Below are 27,908 nucleotides of genomic sequence, written 5' to 3' on the forward strand. Positions count from 1 at the left end.
ATTTCTCAAAATCATTCTGTGGTGATTTATGGTAAATGTTTATTTTGGATTTTTAATCGAATTTATAACGTGATACATTATAATTGTGATGTAGATGTTCACTTGGTTCCTGCGGGGTGCAGCAGTTGATCAATGAGTTGAGATCCGGCTCCGGACAGTCCAGTGTGGAGTTGATCTGTTGGTGTACATAGTACAAATACATGAAGACTCGTATTGTCACACAACATATTTGTTATGATTGAAAATTTACCATTTACTACAGATGATCCAACTTTCATCAGACCTTTTGAGTTTTAAGTTTTTTAACATTGGGCAAAAAAATCCATGACTTTTGGGAGAGTTTACACCTAGGAAACGTTCCGATTTGTTTTGCTTTGTGCTGTTTTGTGTTTGATTGAAAAAAAGCTTTCGCTAATTATTCTAAAATATTGCTAAGAGAATAGTATTGCATTTGCAACTTAGCTCACCGACAGCGGCGGTCCCTGTTTGATGTACTCCGGCTAATGCCTCCTGACCGGAAGCCAACAGCTGAGAGGCGGTTTCCTTCAGACCTGACAGCTGGGTGGCCAGAGATCCAGTTGCTCCACTCAGATGCTGGGTCAGCTGGGTCAAAAGACCACTTCCGCTTCCGTGTAACAAGTCAGCAACTCCACCGAATGTCTGTCCGAGGAAATGTTTATTATAAAGCATTGACTTTGTTTTATTAGATAATCAGTAATTATTAAAAATAAAAAAATAGAAATCCTTCCTAGCATCAAAATTTGATTGGTATTTTTTTTTCACATAATATCTCATTAGAAGAAAATTTTGAAAACAAAGGCGAGGATTTTTTTGTAAAGAAGCAACAATTCATCAAGCGCACGGAGTGTTTCCCATTTTAGATATGTCTTTGCAATTGTACAATCATTCACCTGTTTAAGCTGATCAACGGTGCCCTGGAAAGCCTGGGCGAACCCGTCCAGTAAAGCCCTCTTTCTGGAGTGCTGAAGCTGGCTCATCTTCTGCATGAACTTACTTACAACGGCGTCCAGAACGGCATTGTACTGGCCTGTTTAAAAAGTACCACAGATTTTTGTTACAATAGTGCTTGTCATATCCCATATAGCTTTACTAATCTATACTAAAACTCTATACTATTATATCATAAGATTATATTAAATAATAGTATAAAGGCAAAAACAAAAGATATCTAGAGTACAACTACGCTTAAAACCGTATCAAGGGAATAAATAAAAAAATGTCGTTTAGTTAACAATGAATTTTATTTTAGAATGGTTTGATTTGATTTGGTACCCTTGAGTCTGGTTATCTCGTTCAGGAACTCGGGGGCGTTCTGATCCAGGAAGCTCAGGTCCTTGATTTTGTCGTACACAGTCTGCAGACGACCGCCGTAAGTATGGAGGATCTGACGAACTGTTTCCGCATCCTGTTTCAGGATCTCCAAGGCTTGGTTCATCTCATCGCTGTTAAAAATGCAGGGTTATATTTCTGCGAGTAGCAAATTGTTCTTATATTGATTTCAGAGTGCGCAAGGTCATTTTTGTGAGTACATCCAGAAATTGCAACTGCACTATTTATTTTATCAAGGAAAATGAAGAAAGCTCTTGCTACCAAAAGACCATAAGGCAATGAAACGATGTTTGAAACAAACCAAAGATATATGATTTTTTCCCAATGCATAAAGTATCCCTTAACACGTCATTACTTACGCGGTCGTTCTCTTTCCGAGCAGAGAGGAGAGGAGAGCTGAAATCAAAGAAAAAAGAGCAGTTAAAGTCAGTAACATTGTATTATTGCATTATCTGCAAGATTTATTTAAAAATTTTAGTAGCGGAAATGATTTTAATATTTTAGAAACATCGTGGTACTACGGATACGGATATTTGTTTTTCACTTGCACAATGGAGTACAGTACCACAAAGTTTATGCATCGTAAAGAAAAGAAATTTTCAACAGACTTTTTTCTATATAATTGTTGTCGGTATTATCTGCTCACCTGTTCCGGCAGCGCTGACGGCGGTGGACACGAGGGTTTTGACGCCATCAGTGGACAGAGAATCTAGAGCCGAGTGGAGGGCTTGGTCCCCAAAGTGTTTCAGGTCGTCCAGGAAGTTACCCCGAACGCCACTGAGCAAGAAACACATGCAGAACACTCCCAGGTACTTAAACATCTGCGTTTAAAACAACCATGCATAAAATATAAACAAGGAACTTAAACATCCATGTGTAAACCATGTAATGTATAAAATAAAACGAATAAATGGGAAGAAAAAAACCGCCAACAGATCACGCCCCTCTATAAATTGCAAAATAATTAGCATAAATATTATATATGATAAGCTATATTTATTCTTTATTATTTTCTGTCATGTGATTAACTTTTTGCCTGGCATACCACCCACTATTGTAAAGTTGAATTGTATCCATATACATGTATACCTGTATATACTGTATATATCTGCGTGTAAACCAAGTCATGCATAAAACTAAATATGTAAATGAACAAAAAAACCGTATACAGATCACGCTCAGGTACTTAAACATCCGCTGTTAACCAAGTCATGCATGAAATGAAATATGTAAATGAGCAATAAACGCATCACGCCCAAACAGATTACGCCCAGGTACTTAAACATCTTCGTGAGGATGTGTAAAATGTAAAACACATGTAGCACTGAATGTACTGTATGGTGGATTAAAATTGAGCTTGGATTTGATTTAAAAAGCAAGTTATATAGTTTGTACTTTATGATTTTGATAGGCCTATATAAATAGGTTTTTATCTACTCTGTAACCAATCATTTGCGTGTTCAGAAAGAAAAAAATTATTGTATCCGCTCTTTTAAATTTAAAAGCTACAAGAGAACAAAATCATCATGTTCAAATAAATATAATAATTGTGACATTTTTAACTGCAATGAAAGATAGTTTCTAATGTGGCACTAATTACTATGATAGGACAATACTATATGATATGAAAGCTAGTTCAAAACAATATTATCAATGTCAGTGCCCATACTGTCATAGTGTAACCTTGTTTTTACTCGGCTAATGTTAAAACTAATAACGCACCAGTACATTTCAAAAACAACTAAGTGTATGATTCTACATTAAAGGTTTTGTTTAAATTTGTTTTGGAAGACAAAACACGTTTTTATAAATTTTAAAACATGATTATTATGTTCTCGATCACGTCATTTTCCAATTATTTCGTACTCCAAAGTCAAATTTCAAGATGTATTATATGTTGCTTTTCGAATTTTTTTTTTACTCAATTAAACAATGTATTCAATCATGCACAACATGTAGATTTCAGACTGTCTTTGTGGCACCAACTGCTGCGTACAACCTACCTTGTTTGACTTCTGTCGGAGAATGACCAGGGGACGGGGGGACCGCTGTTCCTATCTCACAATTTATTGGTGTGATGTAATGTCTGATAAGAAATACTTTCTCAGTGCATCGACAGACTGTGTGATTCCTACAGATTATCGAGAATAGTTCTTTGGAATGCAAGAATACTTATTAGGGAAAAGGATCTGTTATTTCTATTTCTAAAGTCATTTTGCAAAATGGATATTCGAGTTTATATTAATTGTCTTTCAGATCAAAAATGTTATTAATCGAAAAAAGTAAAGTTTTAATATTTTCATTAGATCGATGCTAATTTTGTTTGTTCATTTTTTTTTTTAATTTTTATCATTTTGTTGGTCTTTAGATATGTTAATGTGCTAATATTATTTGTGTGAATAATTTTGAACTGAAATTGCAAGGAATATGTACCGGTTTTGTTTACCTTACAGACTTAAGATATATTTCAAGAATTACGTGATCTAAAACTATGTTTGCACTACATTGACATTTCATAAACGTGACGGAATTGAACTAATCAGAATCGTTTTAAAATGATGATGCAACATTACTTTAGATATCTTGTAAGGTTAATCCCTACACTCAAGCCCTGATCACATTGATATCTACCGGTGATCTATAGCTATGGTCTATATTTTACAAAACACTGTAAACTATCAAATCAAATACAGTCCTATCCTTGTCGTCAGATATCATTATCATGTATTTGTCATTTCAATTTCCTCTCAATTTAATTATTCTTTTTTTCTTTATCTTAAAGCTTGATCTTCATGATGTCATTCAAATTTTGCTGGTCTACGTTGCAATGGCAGGATTTTTTGGAGGGGGTGGGGGGAGGGGGTAAAATAGCAGCGGTATATCCCATTGTTATTATTTTATATTTTTGACGTTTTTGGAATCACCGGTTACTGTAAATGGCCTTGATATAATGCTTAAATGTACACAGGTCAATAACAACTCCACGGAGGAGATAAGGTGCACATGATTCACAGAGAAGGACGACTGCACTGAGAGAGGGAAGTATGATTTAGAGAACCTATTCTGAAGATAAGACTATCACCGATAGTATCAGTGTCGAATTTTGTCTTCACCATTTTCATATGCATGTATGAATTGATTTTCGAATCATATTACATGTATGTTTTGTTGCAATTTCGGTATTCATTGTTAACTAATTTCTAATTTTTAAAAGAAATTTATATTTATTTTTTGATAGTGATTGTATGTATTTGCTTAAACTGCAGAGTAAGATCTTATTTTAACAACACTACTGAAGAGTACCCAGTTTAGTAATTATTCACCAGGAGGCATGATCAAATTCTTTAAGGAATGATTTTCTAGTATGAATAATTATTTAACATGAAAAAATCCTATCCATTCAGAAATGTGAATGTCTTCGTATTTCCTTATACAGGACTCATCATCTCAAGGAGACCATAGATTCTAAATGTGTCCACGACCACCAGCCCTCTTTTAGATGTGCAAGGCTAGAGAGGGTATTGGAAGTTTTGATGTACAAATGCACGTGCTTTAATATAACTGTGTCGACTGCCATGGGGCTGCCTGCAGTGTTGATAAATGGTTCATGCATTGATTTGCATTCTTCATGTGATTTTTAAAACAATCCTTTCAAAAGAAACTTTAAAAATATCTAAACAAAAACAACATAACTATTCCCGTATACTATCATAAAGGGTCTCGAATATGTCAAATTATCTACTCTCCACTACGTTTAGAATGTAATACTTTAAAACTCCACATGTTAAACAGAAACATCTGTCCATCCCTTTTTGGTTTGTGTGGGTCAGTAAAAAACATTGATCATTATCTTCTACATTGTCCAAAATATGCTACAGTACGAAAAATAACAATACTAGAAAACGCACTCGCAAATTCTACAGATCCTAACTTATTACTTTACCTATCTAATTATAATAGTATTGTAGAAAATCAACGTTTTCCATTCCGTACAAAGATTTATACTTGTCAATGAGAGTAAAAAATTCAGCAACCATAATATCACGTATGATGTTGCTATTTTCCTTGTAAATATTTTTGTGATAAGAAATACTCGATAAATACAAAGATATTGACGTATAACCAACAACTTGGAAATTTATTGTAATGGATTAATATTTATTAACACCTTTTTTCAATTGCCTGTGTATCTTATTTCCACCATTTATACATATGACAATGACTTATGTAATTCGGCAAAAAATCTGATGGTATTGTTATGATGTGCTAGTATATGTTTTGAATTAAACCTTTCCACAATAATAAAATCAATGTGTTGACGGAAAATGTACACAGAACTGGTGTAAGAAAAAAATAAGGCACCTTTCCTTCTGTATGGAAATGTATGAACATAAACACCAGGTAGCTAAATATTCTCTTGTAATTTTTTTCGAAGGTTCACGTCAAAACATGGCTGATACAACATAATCCCAAATTCATTCTATAGGATTTCTAACGTTTTGGTTTGCATGTTATTTTTGGAGAAAAGTAAACATACTTGGGGATCAATCTTTAAGCATACGCATAGACAAATACCAATATTCAATTGAATTCATTAGACACAAACGCATTGATAATTTCATCCAGGCGAGCTTTACTGCCTTCGAAGTTGTCAATGCTCAAATTGTTCGTGCATAAATTTTCTTGATATTAATAAAAATGTGCCGATAATGAAGTAAAATATAATTTTCTGTTCGAGTACTTTCAGTACTTTGATGGATTTCCCTATTGGCTGCAAGCTTCTACGGGGTTAGTGGCTGCTGTTAGTGGCTGCTAGCTGCAGCCTGGTAACATAAACACATGATTGTATATAATATTACATTTCTGTTATGATGTTACACCAACACATATATATATTGTTGTTATATTCAGTAGTATATTCTCACTATATAACTCTATATAGACGAATAGTCAATAATTGTAATATCAGCTCGTCCGAAAAATATTGACCGGTCAATATTTTTTAGATATTGACCGGCTAGGAATAATATCTAGAGAACATTCCCTCTATTTCAAATAATCGCCTCTGATTTGTTGGTTCGTAAACGGTGACGTAAATAATTCTTCGCGACTCCAAAACAAGGTGACGTCATAATAGACAGTCAGTCAAGGCAAGTAAAGAACGAACGCGCAATGCAACGGTTTGCTATCATAACGGATATAAGGATTTGCGAATTACTGTGAAGTAAAATCAGGTAGAACACCTGTGTGATAATTCTTACGGTCGGCGGAATATCACAAGTGACCGTTTGATGCTGAGGATATTTTGGAAATGAACTTTGCACAAAATTGAATTCGTGAATTCTTTGTTGAGCTGAGAAAATTACGGCGATCTGTTTTCAATTAATTTCTTAAATTTTGGTTTGTTTCTTCATATAACAAAACAAATGTTGACTGTGTTTTCGGGCAACATTGATTATATTAGCCCCCTTGGGACGAAAATATTGCCCTCCGCTTCGCGTCGGGCAATATTTCGTCCCTCGGGGGCTAATATAATCAATGTTGCCCTCAACCCCAGTCAATATTTGTATATTATATTCTGTTCACGTGATATTTTGTTGACTTTTTCATAATCGCATTCAAAAGTGTTTCCAATGAATAAATATTGTTTAAACTGAAACCATTGGGTTTTTTTTATATTGAATCGTGTTTTCAACGCAATTATAAGATGGCGGGTATAATTTTCAAAAATGTAATTTATGCCTCAACATTATCAGTTTTGGAGGGGGTGTTCTTGTTTTTCTTATAAATTTTGCAATGTTTGAAATGTTAAAATATAAGGACAACTATATTAACACTGGCAAAAATTCTATAATTGTTTACATACAAAAAGACGCACCTAAACAATAAAAATAATTGTTTAAGACACAGTTTGTATGTAGTAGTGTGACTTTGTTTATCAAAGCACTGACCTAAGAATTCTCTGTTGCTATTTTTAAAAAAAACAACAAGAGACAAATTAACAAAAAACAGTTGTTGAGACTTTGATCGGAGAGCGTTACCCCTGTGATCCATTTCTTCGAGACGTAGCGATGCACTTCGCTGGTTGTGCGGTCCGGATAACAGATAATTTATTTGTGACTTTACTAATGATCTTAGCAATCAATTAACACAATTACCGACATCCTATTAATACGGCGTAGTTTTCAAAATATGGACAAATATCTGTATTAGACACATCTTGGCAGAATTATTACGTCCATATTCAATATGACACACATGAGATTGATTTGATTATTATAAAAAAAATTAAATTTCAAAATTGTCAAAGTAATAAAAGGTAGTGAAGATTTTTAGCCAAATAAGGCAGATATGAGAGGGTAAAATAGCTTTATTAAATTTTCTACTGAATTTTAAGTCCTAAAAGACCCAAGTTTAATTCTCGGGTTAAAAGTTCAGTTTTAAAAATGACAAACTTACATGGCAATATAAATAAGTTTATTTGACAAAAAATCACCAATAAACAATTTTCTTTGGACGTCTACTCTGGAAAAAAGAAAAAATTTAAAGACGGATGAAGAACCGAAAATGTTAATGGAAAATGTTTAATATTAATTGTAATTTGAAACTCTACTAGATATTAATTAAAGTAAATGATACCAACAACGCTGAAATGTCATTAAATAAATATTGAGAGAGAGAGAGAGAGAGAGAGAGAGAGAGAGAGAGAGAGAGAGAGAGAGAGAGAGAGAGGGGGAGAGAGAGAGAGAGAGTATTATACTCACTTAGTGTCATACCGTAGCCTGTTGTTCAGTATAATGTTCTCGGCACAATGTGCATGTTTGCTGGGAAAGCCTTCTCTCTGATAATGAAAGCAATATCCTCTGGAGAGAGGCCATATTGATATCCATGTCTGTATTTTCGAGGATCTCTCACATGGGGATCTTTGTAGGGATTTCCGTATCTGTGGTTGTAACCTCCCTCGTAATCCGTGGGGTATCCATCTGTTGGATAGATGTCGGGACCTGGATACACACCCTCACCATCAGGATATGGACCGTCTCCAGGATATGGATCAGGATATGGACCGTCTCCAGGATATAAACCTGCTCCACCGACAACTGGACCATCACCTAGATATGGGCCATCCCCTGGATATGGGCCATCAACTTGATATGGGCCTACTTCTCCAGGATAGCCATCTGGATAGCCGTCTGGATATCTATCTGGATAGTCACTTAATTGTCCCTTCGCCGTCGCCAAAACTGCGCACAGCAGAGCGAGGAAAGAACTGCTTGCCATACCTGTGGAAGTACATACGTTATACAAAGGAGGGATCTCACTAGATGACAAATCTTTGGTATTTTCTTTTAGATACGTATTTTCATACCTAAATGCTTTTGATCACTGACTTTTATTTCGTAGCAACATGCAGGGCAAGGATATAAGATCGTTTCATATGTATGACGATTGTATTGACTTTGAAGGGGATTTTCACTGGTTTCAGATAGTGTATGAAGGGTGAAAATTTTTGTTGTTGTGAAAAAGATAGTTAAGTAATGGTATACCAAGCAAATCGGGCAAATATTGTGTGAATGATAAATATTGCCTACAAATGCCATTTGATAAGTTTTAAATTTACCGGGCTGCAGAAAATACAAAATTTGCAACATTATAATATACAACAATTTGTCTTAAAAAAGCTCATTAGTTGTTCTTTATCGCTTTAAAAAACAACAGACTAAGAAATAACTATAGTGTTTCGAATGGAAATCATTTTTTTTCACAAAAAGGAATTAGTATTAATATCAGTAATAAAATCATAATAATCTTCATAATTTTCTTACATCGCTGAATGATAGAAATCAAAATTCAATCGTTTTACCTACCTGACAGCTTTGTGAACAAATCCCTCGGCCCAAAGAACAATCGTTAAAAGAGCGATGAGGTTTTATACGAGGGCGGTGTGTGCACCCTGGAACGGCGCGCTGTGATGGATGACGCACGATTCATCAAGACGAATTTTGCATTCATAACAATCCATTCAGCTCCTCTGAACAAGTTGTGCTTCCGGAACTCTTGTTATACTATTTATGATCATTAATTGAGATTGTATAAACCAGGAGGTTTTAAATTCAACTTCTGTTTTCTTTTGCGAACAACTTTTTCAATAAGAGACGGAGCTTTATTTAAGTAATAAGGAATCATTGAATATTATGAGGTGATAATTTCGGTCGGGGCGTGGTCAAATCCAATAAAGTTTATGATAGATTTGACCACGCCCTGACCGAAATTATCACTTTACAGTATTCAAAGAATGATCCCATATTACTTAAATTTATATTATTTCCAACTTGAATACTTCAAAACAACATTTTAAAACCACTATTCCTTCATGTAACACATGTTTTGTATTACTACACGGCGCAGCCAATGCCGTTTTTCGGATATGATTCAAGACATGCCCTTTTTGTGTCGCTCATCTTTTATTAAATTATTGGGCTTTAAAATTAATTGGTAATGTTATCACAGACAAAAACAGTTGAAATTGTAAATATATAATTTTTTACTATGAAAATATGTGTGTGTGTGGGTGGGTGGGGGGGGGGGGGGTGTCCCATTGAATCATAAGAGGATTTAGTTTCAAAAAAGTGTGCTTTTCTGTGCTACGTATAATGTGGTTTAAAATAAAAAAAAACTAATTGCATCGTATATTATCAATATTTCTTCCATTGTGTAATATAAGTATTCAAAGTTTGAAAAATGAATAGTCATTCCGATTTAATAACTCCTCAAATAAATTATAGAGAACTGAAAACAAAATGTGTTACCTTGCACGTCTATGAAATTGGTGCGCTTGTGTACTATTGGGGGAATAAATAGAATAACGAATGCATGTATTAGAAAATAATATTTTTATGATAATTCTACAAAGGTATAAACCATTGTCAATTAGTATATTAGTGTGAAGAAAAAAATTCAAATAAATAACTGAATTTTGAAATGTCCTACTCCTGCTCCTTCAACACACACACACACACACACAATCAAAATAAAAAGAGCTTAGGCGGACACATAGTGTATCCTTAATTTTTTTTTTTTACTCTTTTAAAGATTTTTCTTCTACATACCCACTATAAGAATATCTTTAGACTGTCCAAAGACATGTTCTGGAATACATTCTTAGATACGATTTAAAAAATATCTAGGAAATGTTCAAATGTAAGCAATTCCTTCCCAAAGTTTCGTAAAATACAATAACGGTAAAAAGAACAGACCAAAAAAAAACTGTTGACGTGACAAGTACTTTGTACATTATTCAAATCATGATTGCATTTTTTTTTACCTTTCTAACAGGTAATTATTTAATTTGATTGATTGCAGAAAAACGAGCCATTTCATCATCAAAACAACTGTATTCCATTCAATGACAATACATCTTAAGATGTTTGTTGTAATCATTTTCTAGAATTATAAAATACAATTGTACCGAAAACCGATATGAAAAATTAAACATTTAAAATCAAAGAGTACTTAACTAAATATTTTTTATATTTATATTAAATATATATGATAATTATCATCAGTTAGATTTTTTCACTCATGTATAAGTCACTGAGTGAATGTACCCACACATAACACATAGTTCACTTCTCCAATGTTCAACTTTTGTAGCTGAATTAAAAGACTACTCTTTCGAACTTTCATCGAAATATCGAATTCAAGCTTTGTGAAAAAAGGAAGAAGAACATAAAAGAATGATAAATGCTGTTTCCGTGGCATGGCATGCCCCCATTCATTAACACAGAAAAGGTAAGAATGCGTCCACTATATGCACGTAGCATCGAGAGGCAGCCTCATCCAAAAATTCCTGGCAAGCAGAAAAAAAAAGAAAAAAAGAAAAAAAAGAGGAATTTCTCAAAATCACGAAAATCCTAATCCGGAAGGGGGGACGTGCGTATCATTCCTTTAGCTTCACTTTCACTGTTGATTTCCTTATTCACTTTAATTTGTTACTCCTAAAAAAGTGGGGACCAATCCCATGAATCGATACATTTTTTTTATAAGTTCAAGAAATATGTCTGCTGCGAAAAAAAGTCGGGAGGGGGTGTGGTGTGTTTAAGGGACTCTCCCTTCCCTGATGCTACGTACCCGTATTAGAACAAAATAATTCTACCATAGAGTTTTGTGTAAAAGGAAAGCATTCGGCAACCCTCGGATAATTCTATTACCTACATCAAACATATGAGATACAAATCGGCCGTGGTGAGCGGAGTGAATGGTAGTGCCAAAACGTGATGGGGCCGGTGAAGGGGTGTGGTACTTCGGTGATAGACAGATACACCACTATTTCACCTACTGTGATTCATGAAAATCATATACTTGTACATATACGATTAATCATAATTGAAAAGAGGTTTGACAGTGGCTGGTGATTAACTTATGATAAACCGTAGATAGAGTACTGATTAACTCAAAATCATGGAAAGAGTAACTGATAAGTAACCATTGGATTTTTTTTTTAAATATATAAAAAGAATTATAATAAATTCAAATTCAGATTTTAATCTTTAGTTCTAGTTCAAAAAGAAAAAACGCCGAAAACTGAAAAAGTGAATACACAAAAATTGTCTCGCAAGACTTTCAAAATACGTAGTTTGTAAACAGCAATCATTCATTTCTGTTGCAGAATTTGCTTTGAACCATGTCAATTCTCACGGAACCCGTATATTACAAATTTCAAAAGATTTTTTTAGTACATTTAAACAACGTGGGTGGGGCAAATGCGCAGTATGTATGCACAATTATACAATTGCGTGTCAGCAATTGAAACTCGAAATAAAAAGGATCGGAATACAATCCAAAATACATGAAAACAAATGAAACCTATGTTATCAATCATACAAGCATGTATTATCACTGGATGGTGTAAGATTTAGTAGAGAGAGAGAGAGAGAGAGAGAGAGAGAGAGAGAGAGAGAGAGAGAGAGAGAGAGAGAGATTCCTACGTAATTTTGGAATGTTGGACAATATACTAATATAACAAAGAAATTGCTTGGGTAGAGACTGTATTCGATTTGAATGAAAGCCGAAGAAAACATAAGTTGAGTTGACAAAAAGTGACATGTTTTATCTAATTCATTCTGTGCATTAATTAATCCACTTCTGGCATGTTCAACTTGTGTTGTGTACGATGATTAATGACATACAGGTATAGTCTACGAGCGATGATCACGGTCTTTATGTAAACTGAGACAAATTAATGATTGGAAATTATGTCACCTTTTCCTCATCGTTCTAGCTATGAAGCGAAGCATATACAATGGTACTGGTACTGAATATACAGCAAGGTCGCGTGATTTCCGGTCCAGCGCCACCAATCTGACTTCAGTGGCATACAGAGCTTTCAATTAACAATAAAATATTTTGTGTATGAATATCAATTCGGTTGAATATAAGCAGTGAAATGTTTTTTCAAGAATTTACGGTAGAAAGAACAATAAATTCTTTTAAAGATTCTTATAAAAGCTCCGTACATATTATTACAAAAGCTCCGTCGTAAATTTTCAGTTGACTTATTACGATTAGTGTTTGCCCGTCGTCGTCCGTCGTCTGTTAGAATTTGAACATCTTTATTATGAACATTTCAAATCAATTAATCTAAACCAATCTTGACCAAGTTTAGTAAGTAGCATTTGTAGGGTGGGGACATAGTCATAAATTTCATAAATCCCACTCCCTTGGGACCTTAAATGTCGGGTTAAAACTGTTTAACCTTATTCAACCCTCAGATAACTTTTTCTGTGCTCCCAGGTGTCTGGCAAACAAACACAGTGAGTGGCAATGATAAGGAGTGGGCCAAAAAGCAAATGTATTTTATTATTTACATGAGCTTTAGATTTTCAAAAACAGATACACCATTTTTAAGTAATTAGACAATCATTTAAAGTAAACACATCGGAAATAAATCTTATTACCATATCCTTAAAATTTATACATGTACATGTAATAGTGAATTAGAATTTGACTAAAGTCTATTCTCAGATGATGGTCTCGGAACCTGGTGGTTTTTAACTTGCAAAACAATTTTGCTTCAATTTGCTTATAATAATTTAAAAGGGTTTGAGACTTTTGTTGAAAAAGTGGTCCTTGATTATAAAAGAATTTACTATTTTGATATATTTTTTTATTTATGTCAGCATTCAGTGTACAGTTCTGTTTGGATTAAATCAACAACCCACTGATTATTCCACTTATCATTTTCAAGACTATTTCTATTGAATTTTTGTCTCCTCATCATTAAAATCATTAAAAATCAAGGCGAAGCAAAGATACTTTTTAAAAGCAATCTAATTTTGTTATGTTTGTAATCTGTAATATCTATGATTAATAAATATAGAAATTGTGTCTAAGAACGGACACTTTGTCATATATATTTTCAAAAACCAGCAATTTTTTTCGTCGCACTATTTCTTGAAGTGTGGTAACCAGGAAGTATATAAAGGTGTTATATGACGTTACAATTTTACTCGCGCAATAACATCCACTGTGACGTCATTATTGTTGATACAGTATCAGTATATGCCAATACTTTTTCGAGCGCTTATAATTCAACGCAAGTTTATTAATGATGGAGGTTAGTATTTTATATGAAATATAATTACGTCAAGAAAAATTATATTGAATCATAGCTATATATTTCTATTTCACATTATTTGATGATTCAGTTCACTTTTTACTGCAGGAAAAGAATACCTTTCCGACAGAACAGGTTGTGTTATCGTACAATGACTACTCCGATGATACTGCAAATGCGGGGTAATTCTCATATCCGCCCATTTACCAAAAATACTGTTTACATGTATATTCTTTGATACCGGTATATGCATGACTCTGTATTTTAAATTTTACAGACGTTTGTCAGAAGACACCGGAGCAGAGGAGGAGTCCCCTGTCCCTGTAGAGCAGATATTCCAAAATATGAGACAGAGCGAAATGGAGATGTAAGATACATGTAATTCAAATCAATTCAGTCTCTTATTGGTGATAAAACTGATAAAATGGAGAATAGGACTACTTTGAAAAATTTCCCATTTTGTATTTTAAGTCCTGCATTTGTTATATTAGACTTCTGAGGGTTGGGTTTCTGGAATTAGACAAAGAGACGACTAGAAAGAGTGTCACCAACAGCATTGCAGATAGAGGGAAGAGTGAGGTGGAAGTCGAGCATAGACATGACAGCGTTATATTCCATGAAGAAAATAAACAAAATTCAGCAACTGCCAGGTATAACAACATAAAGTTTAACTCATGTTACAATTTGAGCAAAATAAATGCAATATTTTAGAATCTGACAAAAAAAAAGTATAATCTTTATAGATCAGATATTGATCTTCCTGGCGACGAAGGATGGAATGCACCCCAACTAACAGCCGAGGAGCTCTATCAGAGAAAAAGACAGAAGGAAATTGAAACGTAAGTTTATTTAAAGGGGCATGGTCACGATTTTGGTCAAATTTTATTTTTCTTTTTTTTATTATTTACAATGCTTTATGAATGCATTTCTCATGATCAAATGAAATTTGGGTGCCCGTCGATGAGTTTTAAGCAAGATACAGGGCTTACAATTCTTCGTCATGTAAACAAGGCTCGTGCTATGTTTTTGTTTACATAGGTTCAATATACCAGTTAAAATCTTTTTCAAGATGATTTCTCTATATGCTTATTCATTTTAAGCATAAATAAACAGTTTCAAACGATTAACACATTCATTTGAGGTCTAAAACTGGAATTATCACTTCAACATTCAAAATGTAAACAAAAGCTTTGTTTACATAGCTAGGAATTGTCAGCTCTGTAACTCGCTTATAACTCAACAAATGACACTCAAATTTTGGTTGCCTATTAAAAATGCCTTACTGAAGCATTATAAACATTAAAATCGAAAAAATAATTTTTGACCAAAATCGTGACCATGCCTCTTTATGATGAAATATGTATGTATATACCGTCTACTACATTTATTATTCCTTTGCAGAAACTTCGTTAAAAATAATCATTCTTAATTGGATAACCAGTCTTACATGAATGTATTTTTATCGGAACAATTACATGTAAATCAAAACTTTTAAACCTTCGCATAAAGTACGCATATGTAAGATAAGCACGGAGTTTGTTGTCTTTCCTGAACAGATTGGAAAAAGCAGGATTCCCTGGCACACTCGCACAACAACCTCTGGTCAAAAGTAACAATGAAATTGAGGCCAATACCTTCCCTTCAGACTGCGCTGATGGGGGACTTCAAAATTCGGCAGCGACACAGTAATACTTTTAACTTGTTTACAATTAATTGATGACAGTTACTTCTGAATTGTCCATAGCAAAATCCATAAGTCCGAATTGAAGGAACTTCTATGGCATTTTCTTTCAGTTCCAAAACAAGACTCTCGAAAGAGAATGACACACAGAGTCGGCCCTTTGCCACTGTTGAAAAACTGTATCAGAAAATTAGACAACGAGAAATAGACACGTAAGCTATGTGGTTCCAAATGTATTTATATCATATACACTAAATCAGATACAATATTTTTTTTTATTCAAGATGATAATTTTTCAGTTCATTCTCTGACTTTCGCAGACAATTCAAGAAATCTTGCAAAACTAAATTGACATGAGGCTTTCGTGTTTTCTTTACAGATCCCAGAAAGCTAGATTTCTAGGTGCAGCATCAAGGTAGGTAAATCAGCTGTCTGCCGGACTATTTGTTAAAAAAATATTCGACCTACATTCTTTTATACAGTTTGACACAATTTAGTACGTATAAGTCTAGGTGAGCTATGATTTGTAACCCCCTTCCCCCGTCTCTATTCCCCACAGCTCCACCCTCCTGATGTCTGGGGGTGAGACACAGAGTGAACCGGACAAAATGACCGTGGAGGAGTTCTTCCAATCCATACGACAGCACGATGTTAACATGTAGGTCACGTTAAGTAACACCGCCCATTAACTCCTACCATCCAATGTTACATGCATGCATAATATAAAAATACCAAACATCTCTCTCTCTCTCTCTCTCTCTCTCTCTCTCTCTCTCTCTCTCTCTCTCTCTCTCTCTCTCTCTCTCCTTTACATTAAGTATTATACATGTATTTACTTATTTATTTCAAAATACGTACCTGTTTTACTTTTTTAGACTGGTGAGATCAGGGTACCCAGGGGCCAGCTATTATGAGCTGGACAGCGACGATTCCGCTTCTGACATTGTGGTAAGACAGGGTTTTTTTCGGTGGACTTATTAATTTTACTTGTATGTTATATGTTTGTTAAACTTTTTAATATAATTTTTTTTACAGAAATTCGTCAAGAAAATTCTTGAATATGTATCCCATCTATAGAAATTAGATCCTTTTTTACCTACCACAGTATTTTGATTTAATATTTTTGATTTTTTTTTTCAACAGACTTCAGCTAGTTTTCAAGGGGAGATAATATCCCCGGAAGATATGGTGGACTATTTTACCTCTGCAGTGTACGGTTGTTTCCCCTGTTGCTATTATAGAAGAATGTCCAAAACACATTCAAACCCTGTAAGCATACCGCGGGTTCTTTCGAATAAGATTTAAATTTTTATTCCAGGAAAGTTAAAAGACAAAGCTTAGGCGGTACGGTTCTTTAATATTGATTTATATATATTCCATTTAGGACAAAACGAAAGAAAAGAATGAAAAGAATAAAAGACCAAGCCTGCTGAGAAGATTAAGGCAGTTTTTAACCAGAACCTTTTTCAGGAGAAGAGAGTAAGATGATGGTGATGATGATGATCAGGAGGGGAATGATTAAGCTACATCGCTAGCTACCGGAATTTATAATCATGTTTACCTCTGAATATTCTGAGAATTTTCAGTATTTTTAGCCATGTTTACCTTTTAATTTTGATAGATCATATTTACCTATGTATTGCCATCAGTACTGAGTATAAGTTGGTAAGACTCTAGTGCCCTAAGTTACAGTCACTCCGTGATAGCACGTACATGTACTTATCTTTTTTAAAACGTTTACATGAGGAAGTAAAAACCTGATTGTTTTACAGGAAAGTTGTTTCTGAATTTATTGCTCCAGATCCCCTTCTCGTCGCGGGACATCATCAAAAACACTCAGTCTAACAGACTCATAAATATACAGAAATTGAACTTAGTCGACTCCTCGTTCAGTGTAAATCAGGTACTCCCGAGGCGCTATATTGCGTATGTAAGTCTATTTTAGTTAGATAATGTATGTCTTGTTTTGCGAAGTGGTTATAAAAAGTTTTCAATATGATGTTCTTATACAATATACATCAAACAACAAATTAATAACAGTGAAATATAAATGTGAATATAGAAAGATAATTTAATTCTTTTTTAAAAAAACCCCAAATGCGTTTTTCAATTGTTGTCGTTAATTATAGGCTTCAAGTTGATTTTGTGATTTCAACACAGTTCAAAATTCTGAACTGTTGATCTCAATTTCAAATTCGAAATTATTCTTAGGGAAAGTTTGCAATCCATGCATCAAATTGTGGGGAAGAAGTATATATTTTCATGTTTCCACGGAAACGTACTTTTATTATTCTTACACAAGTGTTTCATCATCAGTGAACAATACTGCAATTGTCTTTAAAAGTAGAAAATTTATATTCAATTTTTGGAATAACAAAAACAAATATAATGCTTTTTTTGTTATTTAAAGTAAAATGTAATAAAGATATTTATAAATACAGTACAACCTTTTCGCTAATCATTCATAATGTGATGTTCATCGGACCATAAACCTTCATTCAGAAATACATCATCCTGTGGTTATCGGTGCCTGTGACGTCAGAATAACTAATTCCACCATTGGTTGAAATTGCATCACTGCCATTCAAATGTCACCTTAACATAACTGATACGTCTTGTGGTATTTCTTTTCTTTGTTTTTTTCCCTTGGTATATTTATATTTTTGGTTCGGTGTATTTAAAAATTGGTATACAGAACACACAGAATATAATAATCTACAATTCTTTAATAAATGTATATAGCATAAATTGTCAAAAGTCAAAATGATCATAAAAAAATGATTGATATACCTCAACAAATTATAATTGTAATTATTGCACAGTCAAAAATATACAAATTGATTTCAATTATCAAAATTAAACGTAATCATTCATACAATAAACAGTTAAATAACATGTGATGGTTAAACCTAATGCCCTTGTAGAGGAATAAGTCTGATCAATTTGTTCTTAAACTTGATGACTTAATTTATTATCTATTTACCCAAGAGGAAGGTTATAAGTTCTGTCAAAGGTTAAAGGGGAAGGAGCAGTTGCATCATTGATCCTGAGCTTGAGAAATGACCTTGAATTTTTACTAGTCATCTATATCTGACCTTGACCTTACAGATTACAAAGAATGCAGTCTCCATTTTGTAAACTCCAAAAAAAAAAATGTTGAGTTTTACCAGTAGATAGGAAAGGGCGAGAGACAAGGCAAACAACATTATGCCTCACATTTTAAAAGTTATGGGCAATAAATCTATACATGAACATCAATAAATGTATGTACATGTATTTATTGATTCTACGCTGTTTTGGGACCTTGTATATTATCAACCATACTGAAATTCTTTGATACATGTTGCTATAAATGTGTTCATACATACAAGGCTTAAGGCATTCTATCATCTAATTTCATACATGTTGTATATATCATGCGCGGATCTAGAGGGGGGGGGTCGGGGGGGTCCCGACCCCCCCTGGAAAATGAAAATTTATTAAATTTACATAGTAAAATTATCGCGAAAATATGCCTCGGACCCCCCCTGGCAAACACAATTATCCTTCGGACCCCCCCTGGAAAAATTTTCTGGATCCGCGCATGTATATGGCAAAACTGGCACTCTAAATATACGTTTATACTCATATTGCAGGAATGCATACAGACAAGCAATTAATTTTTTTTTTAATCATCTTGGAATGTGTTTATTTTAGATAAATATAAAATTAATTACAACCAAATATCTACTCATGTACCTTTCAAATCTTTAAAAAGATGACTCAAAAATGACCCGTTACTATACTCAATTAGTTTAATGTATTAAGTAATTTTTTTATCAGCATCCCTACAGTATTGCATAATTTTAGAACACTACAATGCTTATCTGTGTAATGCAACTATACGTTATTTGGTTCATTTTGATTTTCCCTCTCAAAAGATTTATAAAATCATACTGCTGAACACTCATAGAGATATCACAACTCTGAGCTAAACGGCATGCTCATACAAGACCCAATAACAATGAAATCATTGTTAGAATTCGGCCTTGAAGTAGACTGCTGCATTCTGGGAGTAGTTGATCGGGAGGTTGTGTTTGATGGACCGTGCCCCCAGGCTGGCAGCCCCTACAGCGGCCGATTCCTTCAGGTCCAGCAGACTGATCTTGGATATTCTAGGGTTCCTTTTCCTGTCCTGTAAAACCTTCACAAAACCTGGAAATAAATAATGGTAGAAAATTAAGAATTAAAATTTAGAAAATTAATAAAGAATTTTAATTTTTGATGCTTTAAGTTCACATCATTTTTACAAAGCAATCATTAAAATGCATACATAGAAAACTTTGTGTGTGTTATTACTAGTACCTCAAGAAAACTTGAACTTTTACACATAAAATTTAATTTACTTGAACTTACACACATAAAATTTATTTAAAATCAAAGTCATAAAGACAGTAGGAAAAATTAATATTCGGTTAGTACTGTAAATGAAAAAATAAAAATCATTTTAATAACACTCATGACAATGTGTTGTATATGAGTTTCTGTGAGATAATTACCGTCCTTCATGAGGTCCCAGCTCTTCCACACAGAGCCCACCGTCACTACCTGTAGCCCACTGGGCGTGTTCAGTAATTCCTGACCGACAAAAGACAAGGTATAAATCTTACCTCAACCCATTACTGATAATATATCCTTTCTATAGGAGGGAACACAAAACAGAGAAAAAAAAAACCATGGTATTTATGCTACATAATTCTCTGACTGAGCCAATCACATCAAATCAATAATAGTTTATGATACACGTAGATATCTTAACAGAAAATAATTAGAGAAAAAAAATTAAACTTGATATTGCTTTTTTTTTTAACAGGTAAATAAACTGTCAATAAACGAGGCATTCTACCTCTGTAATTTTGGGTTCTACACCCAGAATGTGCTCTGCTAGTATTTCTCCAGCCTGTCTGAATAGGTCCAGACACAGTTTGTCCTGTTTATCTTTGGCACCTGTAATATATATTTGTATAAAAATTTTAAAAAGGGATTTTTATATTCATTAAAACACTATAACCAAAATAATTGCCATTTTCATCGCATTTTCCCCCTTTTTATGAATAATGCTCTAATTATTATAATCTATTTCCAAATTAGAATTTGTGCCATTAAAATCAGAAGAAAATATAGTATGTACATGCATCAATAATCTTGACCGCTACAAATTAATATAAAAAGAAATTCATTAATAGAATAAAACAAACACAAGAGATAATCGATGGATTCCTTTCTGAAATAAATTGCATATATTAAATAAATTTTGGGTGCAAGAACTGAAGATGCAGGTAAAAAAATATTGTTTAATAAATCGAGTAACACAGCATGCTGACCTTGAGCAAGCTCCTTACACAGGCCTGCTATGAAGGATTTTTCAAACTTGGAATAAAAGTAATGGAGAAGTTCATCTCTTTCACTGATCTGAAAACAGAAAGTTACAGTAGTTTATATATATCTCAGCGTGTTCAATATGTTCTGTATCAAAAAAATATTTTTAAATATGAATGTCATTTACATCTTATGACAGTGATATAAATATTCCATGTTTAGTGCATTTAGATTACGAACGTGTTGCAACAAACAATGATAGATACATTTCAATTTGAATATGTTTATTTTCCTATTGAAAAACTAAAATACATTTGTTACACATGAGACTGCATTTTGCATTTAACAGATATACAAGACATGACCACTATTCAGATACATGTAAATACATGATCTTTGTAGGTTGATAGAGCATTTTCCATTTTTTTTATTTAGAGGTCTTAGATCACTATAGACTATTATTTGTTTAAAAATATGACAGTTTAATATACATTAAAGTTTCTCAAACCGACACAAATTAATAAATAAAGTACTAAGCATTTAAAGATAAATCTCTATTGAACAAATTCTTAATCAGTAAGCTAAGAAACATGAATGGAACACACATTTTTAATACCTTAATAAGAAAAATGTTGACAAGTTGTGTTCTGAAAAGGAGATAAGACAATTTTGCATCATTCATTTTATTTTTTATCAATACCTTGAAATATTTCATCATTGCTTCTTTCACAAACGTTATGTCATAAGGTGAGACTTTCAGATTGTCCTCATGGTCGAACACAATTTTGATGGCTTTCTGTGTAATCCAATAAGCTATAAAAGGTAGCAAAAAAGATGTTAAAAAAATTATAATTATTTTTAATTCACTTTTAAAGACAAGTCTTCACCTCAGTTTTGTAAAATTAAAGATAATCAAGATCATCATGTATCAGTGTGATGTGCATGTGCAAAAAGATTTTTGTGCATCATTAAATTATACCATCTTTTTTCATTAATGCAAATAATTCTCATTGCATCAATTTAAATAATACAGTTATTAGTAAATACAGGTTGATATTACGTTAAGTAAGATATGTTTCCATTAGTTCACAAACATCTACATAATGTCCGAGTGTTTAATCTTTTTTAATTATCAAAATTATGGCAACCTAAAAAAAGATCTAACCCTAATATACAGGATATAATATACATGTACGTTTCCAAGTTTTTTAAGTTTACAGATTTTGAGCTTTTGATACAGTACCTGACCCCTCATCACCTAGGAGATGACCCCATCCTCCACACCTGTAGGATTCCCCGCTAGGAGTTATCAGCATACAGTTGGACCCAGTTCCAGCGATTAAAACAATCCCTCCTAATAAATGTAAGAAAGCATGTAATTAAAATACTACAGTGGTTTTAATATGCACAAAAAGAATTCAGATTATCAGAATTAATGTTTGATGTCTCAGACATTAGTCCAGTTCTTTGTCAAGCTGAAACCACCATAATTTGTCCATAAAGTGATGGTCCGTAAAAAAATTAATGAAAGCAATGCAGGAATAAATAACGGAGTCACAGAAGTTATGGACCCTGATCCTTACAATAATATACACTCTCTGACTTCATTTTAACTTTCTCCTTACAATGCATGTATTAATACTGATTGCTCGTGTCATTAACCATGACCACATTCTGGTTTCACTTTTTTCTGTCACTATAGTGACTTTATTGATTCTAATTCACTCGGGGTCATTATTGATGAACATATATTACTTAAACTGTACCTTTCTCTGTGGCGGTTGCTATGGCACCTGCAGTATCACTGGCAATGTACACATTCTGACTACATTGTGGGTACTTGGACTTCATTCCACTGATCAGCTGATCTTGAGCCTCTTTCTGATCAGCACCACTCATTGACAGACCCTGTCAAAGAAAGAAAATGGTACAGGCGAAAAATGATATTTATGATAAAAAAAATGGGGAAAAATCTTGATGAATTTCCTGCAATGCCTTAATAATCAATGCACAACCAACCTGCATCTTGTTTCCTACATAATAAAGATTTCTATAGGTAGTATAAAAATTATTTTAGTCTTTGAAAACAGTATCATTTTTTGAACATACTTAAGTAATGTATCCAAATTTTAATTCCATGTTTACATTTTTATATCTTATTTCACCAACATAAAACATAGTAATCTAGGTTAAGCACATGAGTAAGCAATATGTAACATATTTTGAATGAAAGATCTTTCATAATTTTGGCTGATAATTAGTTCAGCTTGATATCTGGAGTGACCTTATCACTAGTGTCAAGCCAAGCTAAATCTTAGCAAAGATAAGAACTATTGGTAAACACAACAGGTTGGAAGACAAAATGAACTTATGGATCTGCATTCAGATTGAGTTTTCCTTTCGGTTCTGCAACTGTTCTGTTGACAGTAAAACCCTAATGATCAGTGCAAAAATAGTAGTAGCTATTTACCAGAGAAGCTAATTTTGTGCCAGAATCCAGGCCTGCTTTAGTTTTGGCTTCTTCCACCATATTGTTCACCCTCTTCAAACACTCTTCCTGGCCAATTAACTAACAAAGGAAAATTCATCATAAAATTTCTGTAACATCAATTACTTTATATTAATTGTAATTACATGTATATGTTGTAAATCTTTCTATCTTTCCATCTATTTTTCTATCTTTCTCTCTGAACAATTCAATTCATTTACTCACTCTAAAGGCTTGAGAAAAACAGATATCATAAATTTCAATTATGAAGATATAGACTATTCTTTAAAAATTTAGAGTTGGTGTTTGAAAATAAATTACAAAACTTTAGAGTATTCGGTTGGACATACTATTTTCTCTCAAACAAATCTTTTTGAGTTGATGATAACATGTTACATTCTAACAGGTAATGAAACTCGTCCTCAATTTGATTACTACACAAATTGCAAACCCATTGATTTGTGGATGGTCCATCTGTCCAGGCCAAGATGTCTCCCTTCTCATTCATCAGCACCATTTTAGAATGGGTAGCACCACTAAAACAATCAAAGAGGTGTTATATACTGTCTTATGAGAGAAATCAAGAGTGTCAGACCTGGTTTTCTTCATTAAAATTACTATGACACAAGCATAAAAACTGTTTTCAAAAGCTTTATTTCAATTTTGAATAATATGCTATATAATGGTATACTGTTTGAAAACTAAAGGAAGTACAGTGGAAGAGGACTTGTTATTAGCTTAAGTTTGCTGTTTCAAAATGATCCATCTTTATTATACTACATGTACATTATCCTAGAAATTTTGACCAGATGGATGCATATTAACAGTATTTTTTTCTCTACTCCAAGATTTAGGAACCTTTGCAGACTACAGTTTTCTGTCAAATCATCACCTTTTCTAAAAAAAAAATTAGGACTGATATTATCTGATTATCTGTCAGTGTACATAAGACTGTAGTACTTTTACTATAGTCTGTCATAAATTATTGCTTCCATCACATTTTGGCAATGCTCATTAAAAATATAATACATAGAGTAACAGTTAAATCCTAAATCTCTTTACTGACTCTCTTTTTATCCAGAGAAACTGACAGGAATGAAGACAGATTTCTTGTGGAGATGGTTGGTATTTAAGAAATTCTGACTTCTTCTTTCCATTTTGAAGTTTTCAAAACACCTTGCACAATTTTTTTTAATGTTACCATCTTGATACTTTAATGTTGTTTGCGATGCAACATCTTCCTGTACTTTAGATTTTTAGCCCTAGTGTTCTTTAACATGAAAAGATAAAGGGGCCTGCCCCGATTCAAATATTGGATATGGTTTGAATCCTTAGGTATTTATGAATATCGAATAATTAAAGAAAGAATACTGCATAAACATGTTAGGACAGTGTATACCGCTGTCCTGCAGTCCTGTACAGATTGACTGTTTGCACAGTAAAAGTGAGAAAGGTTGACACTTTGACCCCCCGTACGTTGTTAATCGTTCTCACTCAATTTAAATGAAAACATTGATTAAATAAGAAATTTAAAATATACCCTTCGACCCCGCCATAGTATCCCGTTGATGTCATTTCTGTTGGTTTCCACAATCCAAAACAACAGCAGTCACCTTCTCTACTTTCACTTTCTCCAGGAAGATCGAACCCGATTTGTTCTGGAATTTATTGTCAATGTAATATGTGACCAGATTAAAGTATCAATATCACTAATATATACATGCCATGACATGAAATAAAATAATCATATGAAAAAATAATGAAGAAAATCACGATTAAAGGTTTTCAAAGAAAACTTCAAATACCTTCCGAATTCGAATCGGGCTCGATAATCTTCTCATCTGTTGACATGAATATTTGTTTTCTTCTTCTTTGTGGATGATGCCGAAGAGATCAGTACTTAAAGGGGGTTCTGCTCAATATTACAAGCTAACCAAGGCGCATGACGATGGGTACATCGATTTACAGGTAATTCAGTTTCTGAAAGTCCCATTCTTGGTGATAGGTACCTGCGATTCTCAGTGTCATCTGTCCTGTTAGGTGTTTTACCTGACATAGTTGGATTGACAGGTTGTAAGAGTATACAACTATTTTACGAACGGATATAGGTGGAAATGAATGTGAAAGTTTGTAAAAGGGGCCCGATATCTTTGTATGGTTACCAGAAAATTTAGTCTGCATACCAAGGCTGCCCAGGGCCGGGATATTCTTGTAAAGAATGAATCAGGGAAATCAGTAGATGCATGTAATGAGACGTTGAAAGACATTGTTTCACCTCCTGACAAACAAATTCTTCAAACTTTAAGCCAATTTACAAATAAGTTTTATGAGGATAATCAATTGCTTTCAGCTAGATGACACACATCAGGGTTGTCTCTAAGACCCGGGAGGCTTGGAATTCCCCCGCCTAAAGTGACATAATTACCCAGCTATTTTTGCATTTTAAACACAGTCTAGCTATACGCTAGACCTCCAGACCCCCTTCTACTTTTTTGTTTCTTCCTTCTACTTCAATTTTTAGAAACAACCCTGACACACACAGACTTATAATTTAGCAGGAACCTGTACTTGAAATTATAATTCTGTAGAAGCAGAAATATTTGTTGAGGATTTAATTTTGTTATTTTTGTTGGCAGTATAAATCAACAAAATAAAATCCATAACGAAATTTTAACCCAAGTATTAATGAATACAGAGAGATTACAATATGACGAAATTTAATGCCAACAAAATCTTATTTAAAAACAACGAAATTTTGACCTAACGAAGATATGTGCTTCTACAGTATAGTCCCTTCCAATATATGATTATGTTGCAACGGATGAAAATCAAAGTTGACTTGTATATTTTGTTAATTTTATTAAGACATTGATTGTCATAAATATTTCATGCAAACATATACTTTACTAAAGTCTTAGATCCTACTTAATTTTTTTTTTTTTTGCTTGACTTCATTTCATTAGATCAATGATTTCATTATTCATAGTGGACAAAAAAAGTTTTTGAATCAAATTTTACAAGCAAATACGATTAAATAAAATACCAAAGAATATCAATAAGATATAAAATATATAACAAAAACAAAATTGCTAAATTATTTGGGGGGATTTTTTTTAGTTCCAGAGACCTCCTCCCAAAGTGCCATACAAGGCTATACTGCTGGCGACAGTATTGTTTTCAATAGGAACCATTCTCCTGGTGGTTGGAGCCTTGTTGTTGTCTGGAAACATCAGTGCAGAGGTAACTGTGCAGTAACTACATGTAATGCATTCCAAAACTCTGTGTCAAGAGACATAACCCCTATAATGTTCAAACAGTTTGTCTGCTTATCTATAAATTGGTCTGTAAGATATTTATGCAGCACATTTTTTTAATAAAAATACACATACTGTGAAAGAAGTGCAATAATGAATTGAAAGAGATGAAAGGGAAAATATGAAAGGTAATTTCATTCACACATTATCATTTTTCATTTGGAGAAATTCTCAGGAACGAAAAATGATTTTTCTTGTGGAGATTTATAATAGGAATTCTCAAAATTGAAATATTTGTAAAATTTTCTCATCTCTTGGGGACTTGCTATTTTCATGCCTAAATACCCCCGGTATGTATCAGAATGAAACATCTTATCTCTTTAGCACAAAGAGGAAAAAAGTTTACAGATCAATAAATGAAATAACAATTGGTCTAAATGGCTATCAGTCTCCCTCTTCTGTCTTTGCAGTATGCTGACAGGACATGGCCGGTGTTAATCATTGGAGCACTCATGTTTATTCCCGGAGCTTACCATGTAAGAATCGCTTACTACGCATACAAAGGATATGACGGATACTCTTATGATGATATTCCAGAGTTTGACTGAGGACCTAGTAGCATTACTTTTTTTATGCATTCCACATGTAAATAGCCATTTAACCTTCTGTGTTCTTCATTTGATGTAAAAGACGTCACTTGTGATAGTTTGGTTATTAGAACTAAGTGTATTGTAACCAGTGGCAACAAAAATGTTCACAAATGAATGAATAAATCTAATAGCTAATATTCATTTATATAAAAAAAAGAAATCCACTTGTAAAACTAAGAAGGTAATGTTTTATTATGTTTATATTGTGTTAATACATGTACTGGTAGTTATTAACTTCATTAACATCACGAGTTAAGTGTGCATTTTTTTATATTATAATATTAATATCAATTTTAAATCATTTTTACAAACTATCACATGTTTTCTGAGATTTGATGATTGTCTGAAGTCTTTGTATCACATAATAACTTTTGATGTTATTGGTCTTTATTTCTGTTTTATTTTTTCTAGTCTGTCCATATTTATATTTGCATATTATTGTACATCATGCATTATGTGCATTAAACAGACTGATCACTTCATGTAAAGTGCAATCAATTAAACTGATGTA

At 33.3% G+C, this 27,908-nt stretch overlaps 4 protein-coding genes and 1 non-coding gene across 6 annotated transcripts; 2 read left to right on the top strand and 3 right to left on the bottom strand.

Annotated features, from left to right (window-relative positions):
• Window positions 1–22: 22 nt before the first annotated feature.
• LOC105340772 (uncharacterized) lies at window positions 23–3,482 on the bottom strand. The gene is made up of 7 exons (XM_011446976.4): window positions 3,354–3,482; window positions 1,997–2,171; window positions 1,710–1,746; window positions 1,294–1,463; window positions 912–1,048; window positions 468–660; window positions 23–175 (listed from the first exon to the last, which is right to left on the bottom strand). The coding sequence occupies exons 2-7, from the start codon at window positions 2,169–2,171 to the stop codon at window positions 99–101; spliced, it is 789 nt and encodes a 262-aa protein (XP_011445278.3). The 5' UTR covers window positions 3,354–3,482; the 3' UTR covers window positions 23–98.
• Window positions 3,483–7,810: 4,328 nt separating this feature from the next.
• On the bottom strand, window positions 7,811–9,376 carry LOC105340774 (uncharacterized). Of its 2 annotated transcripts, none has more exons than XR_010708477.1 (3): window positions 9,219–9,376; window positions 8,115–8,633; window positions 7,811–7,870 (listed from the first exon to the last, which is right to left on the bottom strand). It is a non-coding gene; the product is annotated as an uncharacterized protein (transcript). The 2 variants fall into 2 exon arrangements; XR_004601939.2 differs by having other exon boundaries at window positions 7,811–7,875.
• A 4,584-nt stretch (window positions 9,377–13,960) lies between these two features.
• LOC105340794 (uncharacterized) lies at window positions 13,961–18,187 on the top strand. Its single transcript, XM_034471490.2, has 12 exons — window positions 13,961–13,966; window positions 14,075–14,148; window positions 14,244–14,333; window positions 14,458–14,616; window positions 14,710–14,805; window positions 15,523–15,651; window positions 15,761–15,859; window positions 16,027–16,062; window positions 16,207–16,305; window positions 16,523–16,595; window positions 16,791–16,916; window positions 17,032–18,187. Exons 1-12 carry the CDS (start codon window positions 13,961–13,963, stop codon window positions 17,128–17,130), a joined length of 1,086 nt encoding a protein of 361 aa, XP_034327381.2. The 3' UTR covers window positions 17,131–18,187.
• A 228-nt stretch (window positions 18,188–18,415) lies between these two features.
• LOC105340776 (N-acetyl-D-glucosamine kinase) lies at window positions 18,416–25,435 on the bottom strand. Its single transcript, XM_011446980.4, has 11 exons — window positions 25,299–25,435; window positions 25,034–25,151; window positions 23,945–24,029; window positions 23,476–23,574; window positions 22,772–22,913; window positions 22,249–22,359; window positions 21,706–21,818; window positions 21,011–21,098; window positions 20,533–20,633; window positions 20,186–20,264; window positions 18,416–19,841 (listed from the first exon to the last, which is right to left on the bottom strand). Exons 1-11 carry the CDS (start codon window positions 25,342–25,344, stop codon window positions 19,663–19,665), a joined length of 1,161 nt encoding a protein of 386 aa, XP_011445282.3. The 5' UTR covers window positions 25,345–25,435; the 3' UTR covers window positions 18,416–19,662.
• LOC105340775 (transmembrane protein 230) lies at window positions 25,320–27,904 on the top strand. The gene is made up of 3 exons (XM_011446979.4): window positions 25,320–25,461; window positions 26,611–26,733; window positions 27,218–27,904. Exons 1-3 carry the CDS (start codon window positions 25,372–25,374, stop codon window positions 27,353–27,355), a joined length of 351 nt encoding a protein of 116 aa, XP_011445281.2. The 5' UTR covers window positions 25,320–25,371; the 3' UTR covers window positions 27,356–27,904.
• Window positions 27,905–27,908: the final 4 nt, after the last annotated feature.

The sequence above is a fragment of the Magallana gigas genome, chromosome 8, assembly GCF_963853765.1.
Source record: "Magallana gigas chromosome 8, xbMagGiga1.1, whole genome shotgun sequence".
NCBI lineage: Eukaryota > Metazoa > Mollusca > Bivalvia > Ostreida > Ostreidae > Magallana > Magallana gigas.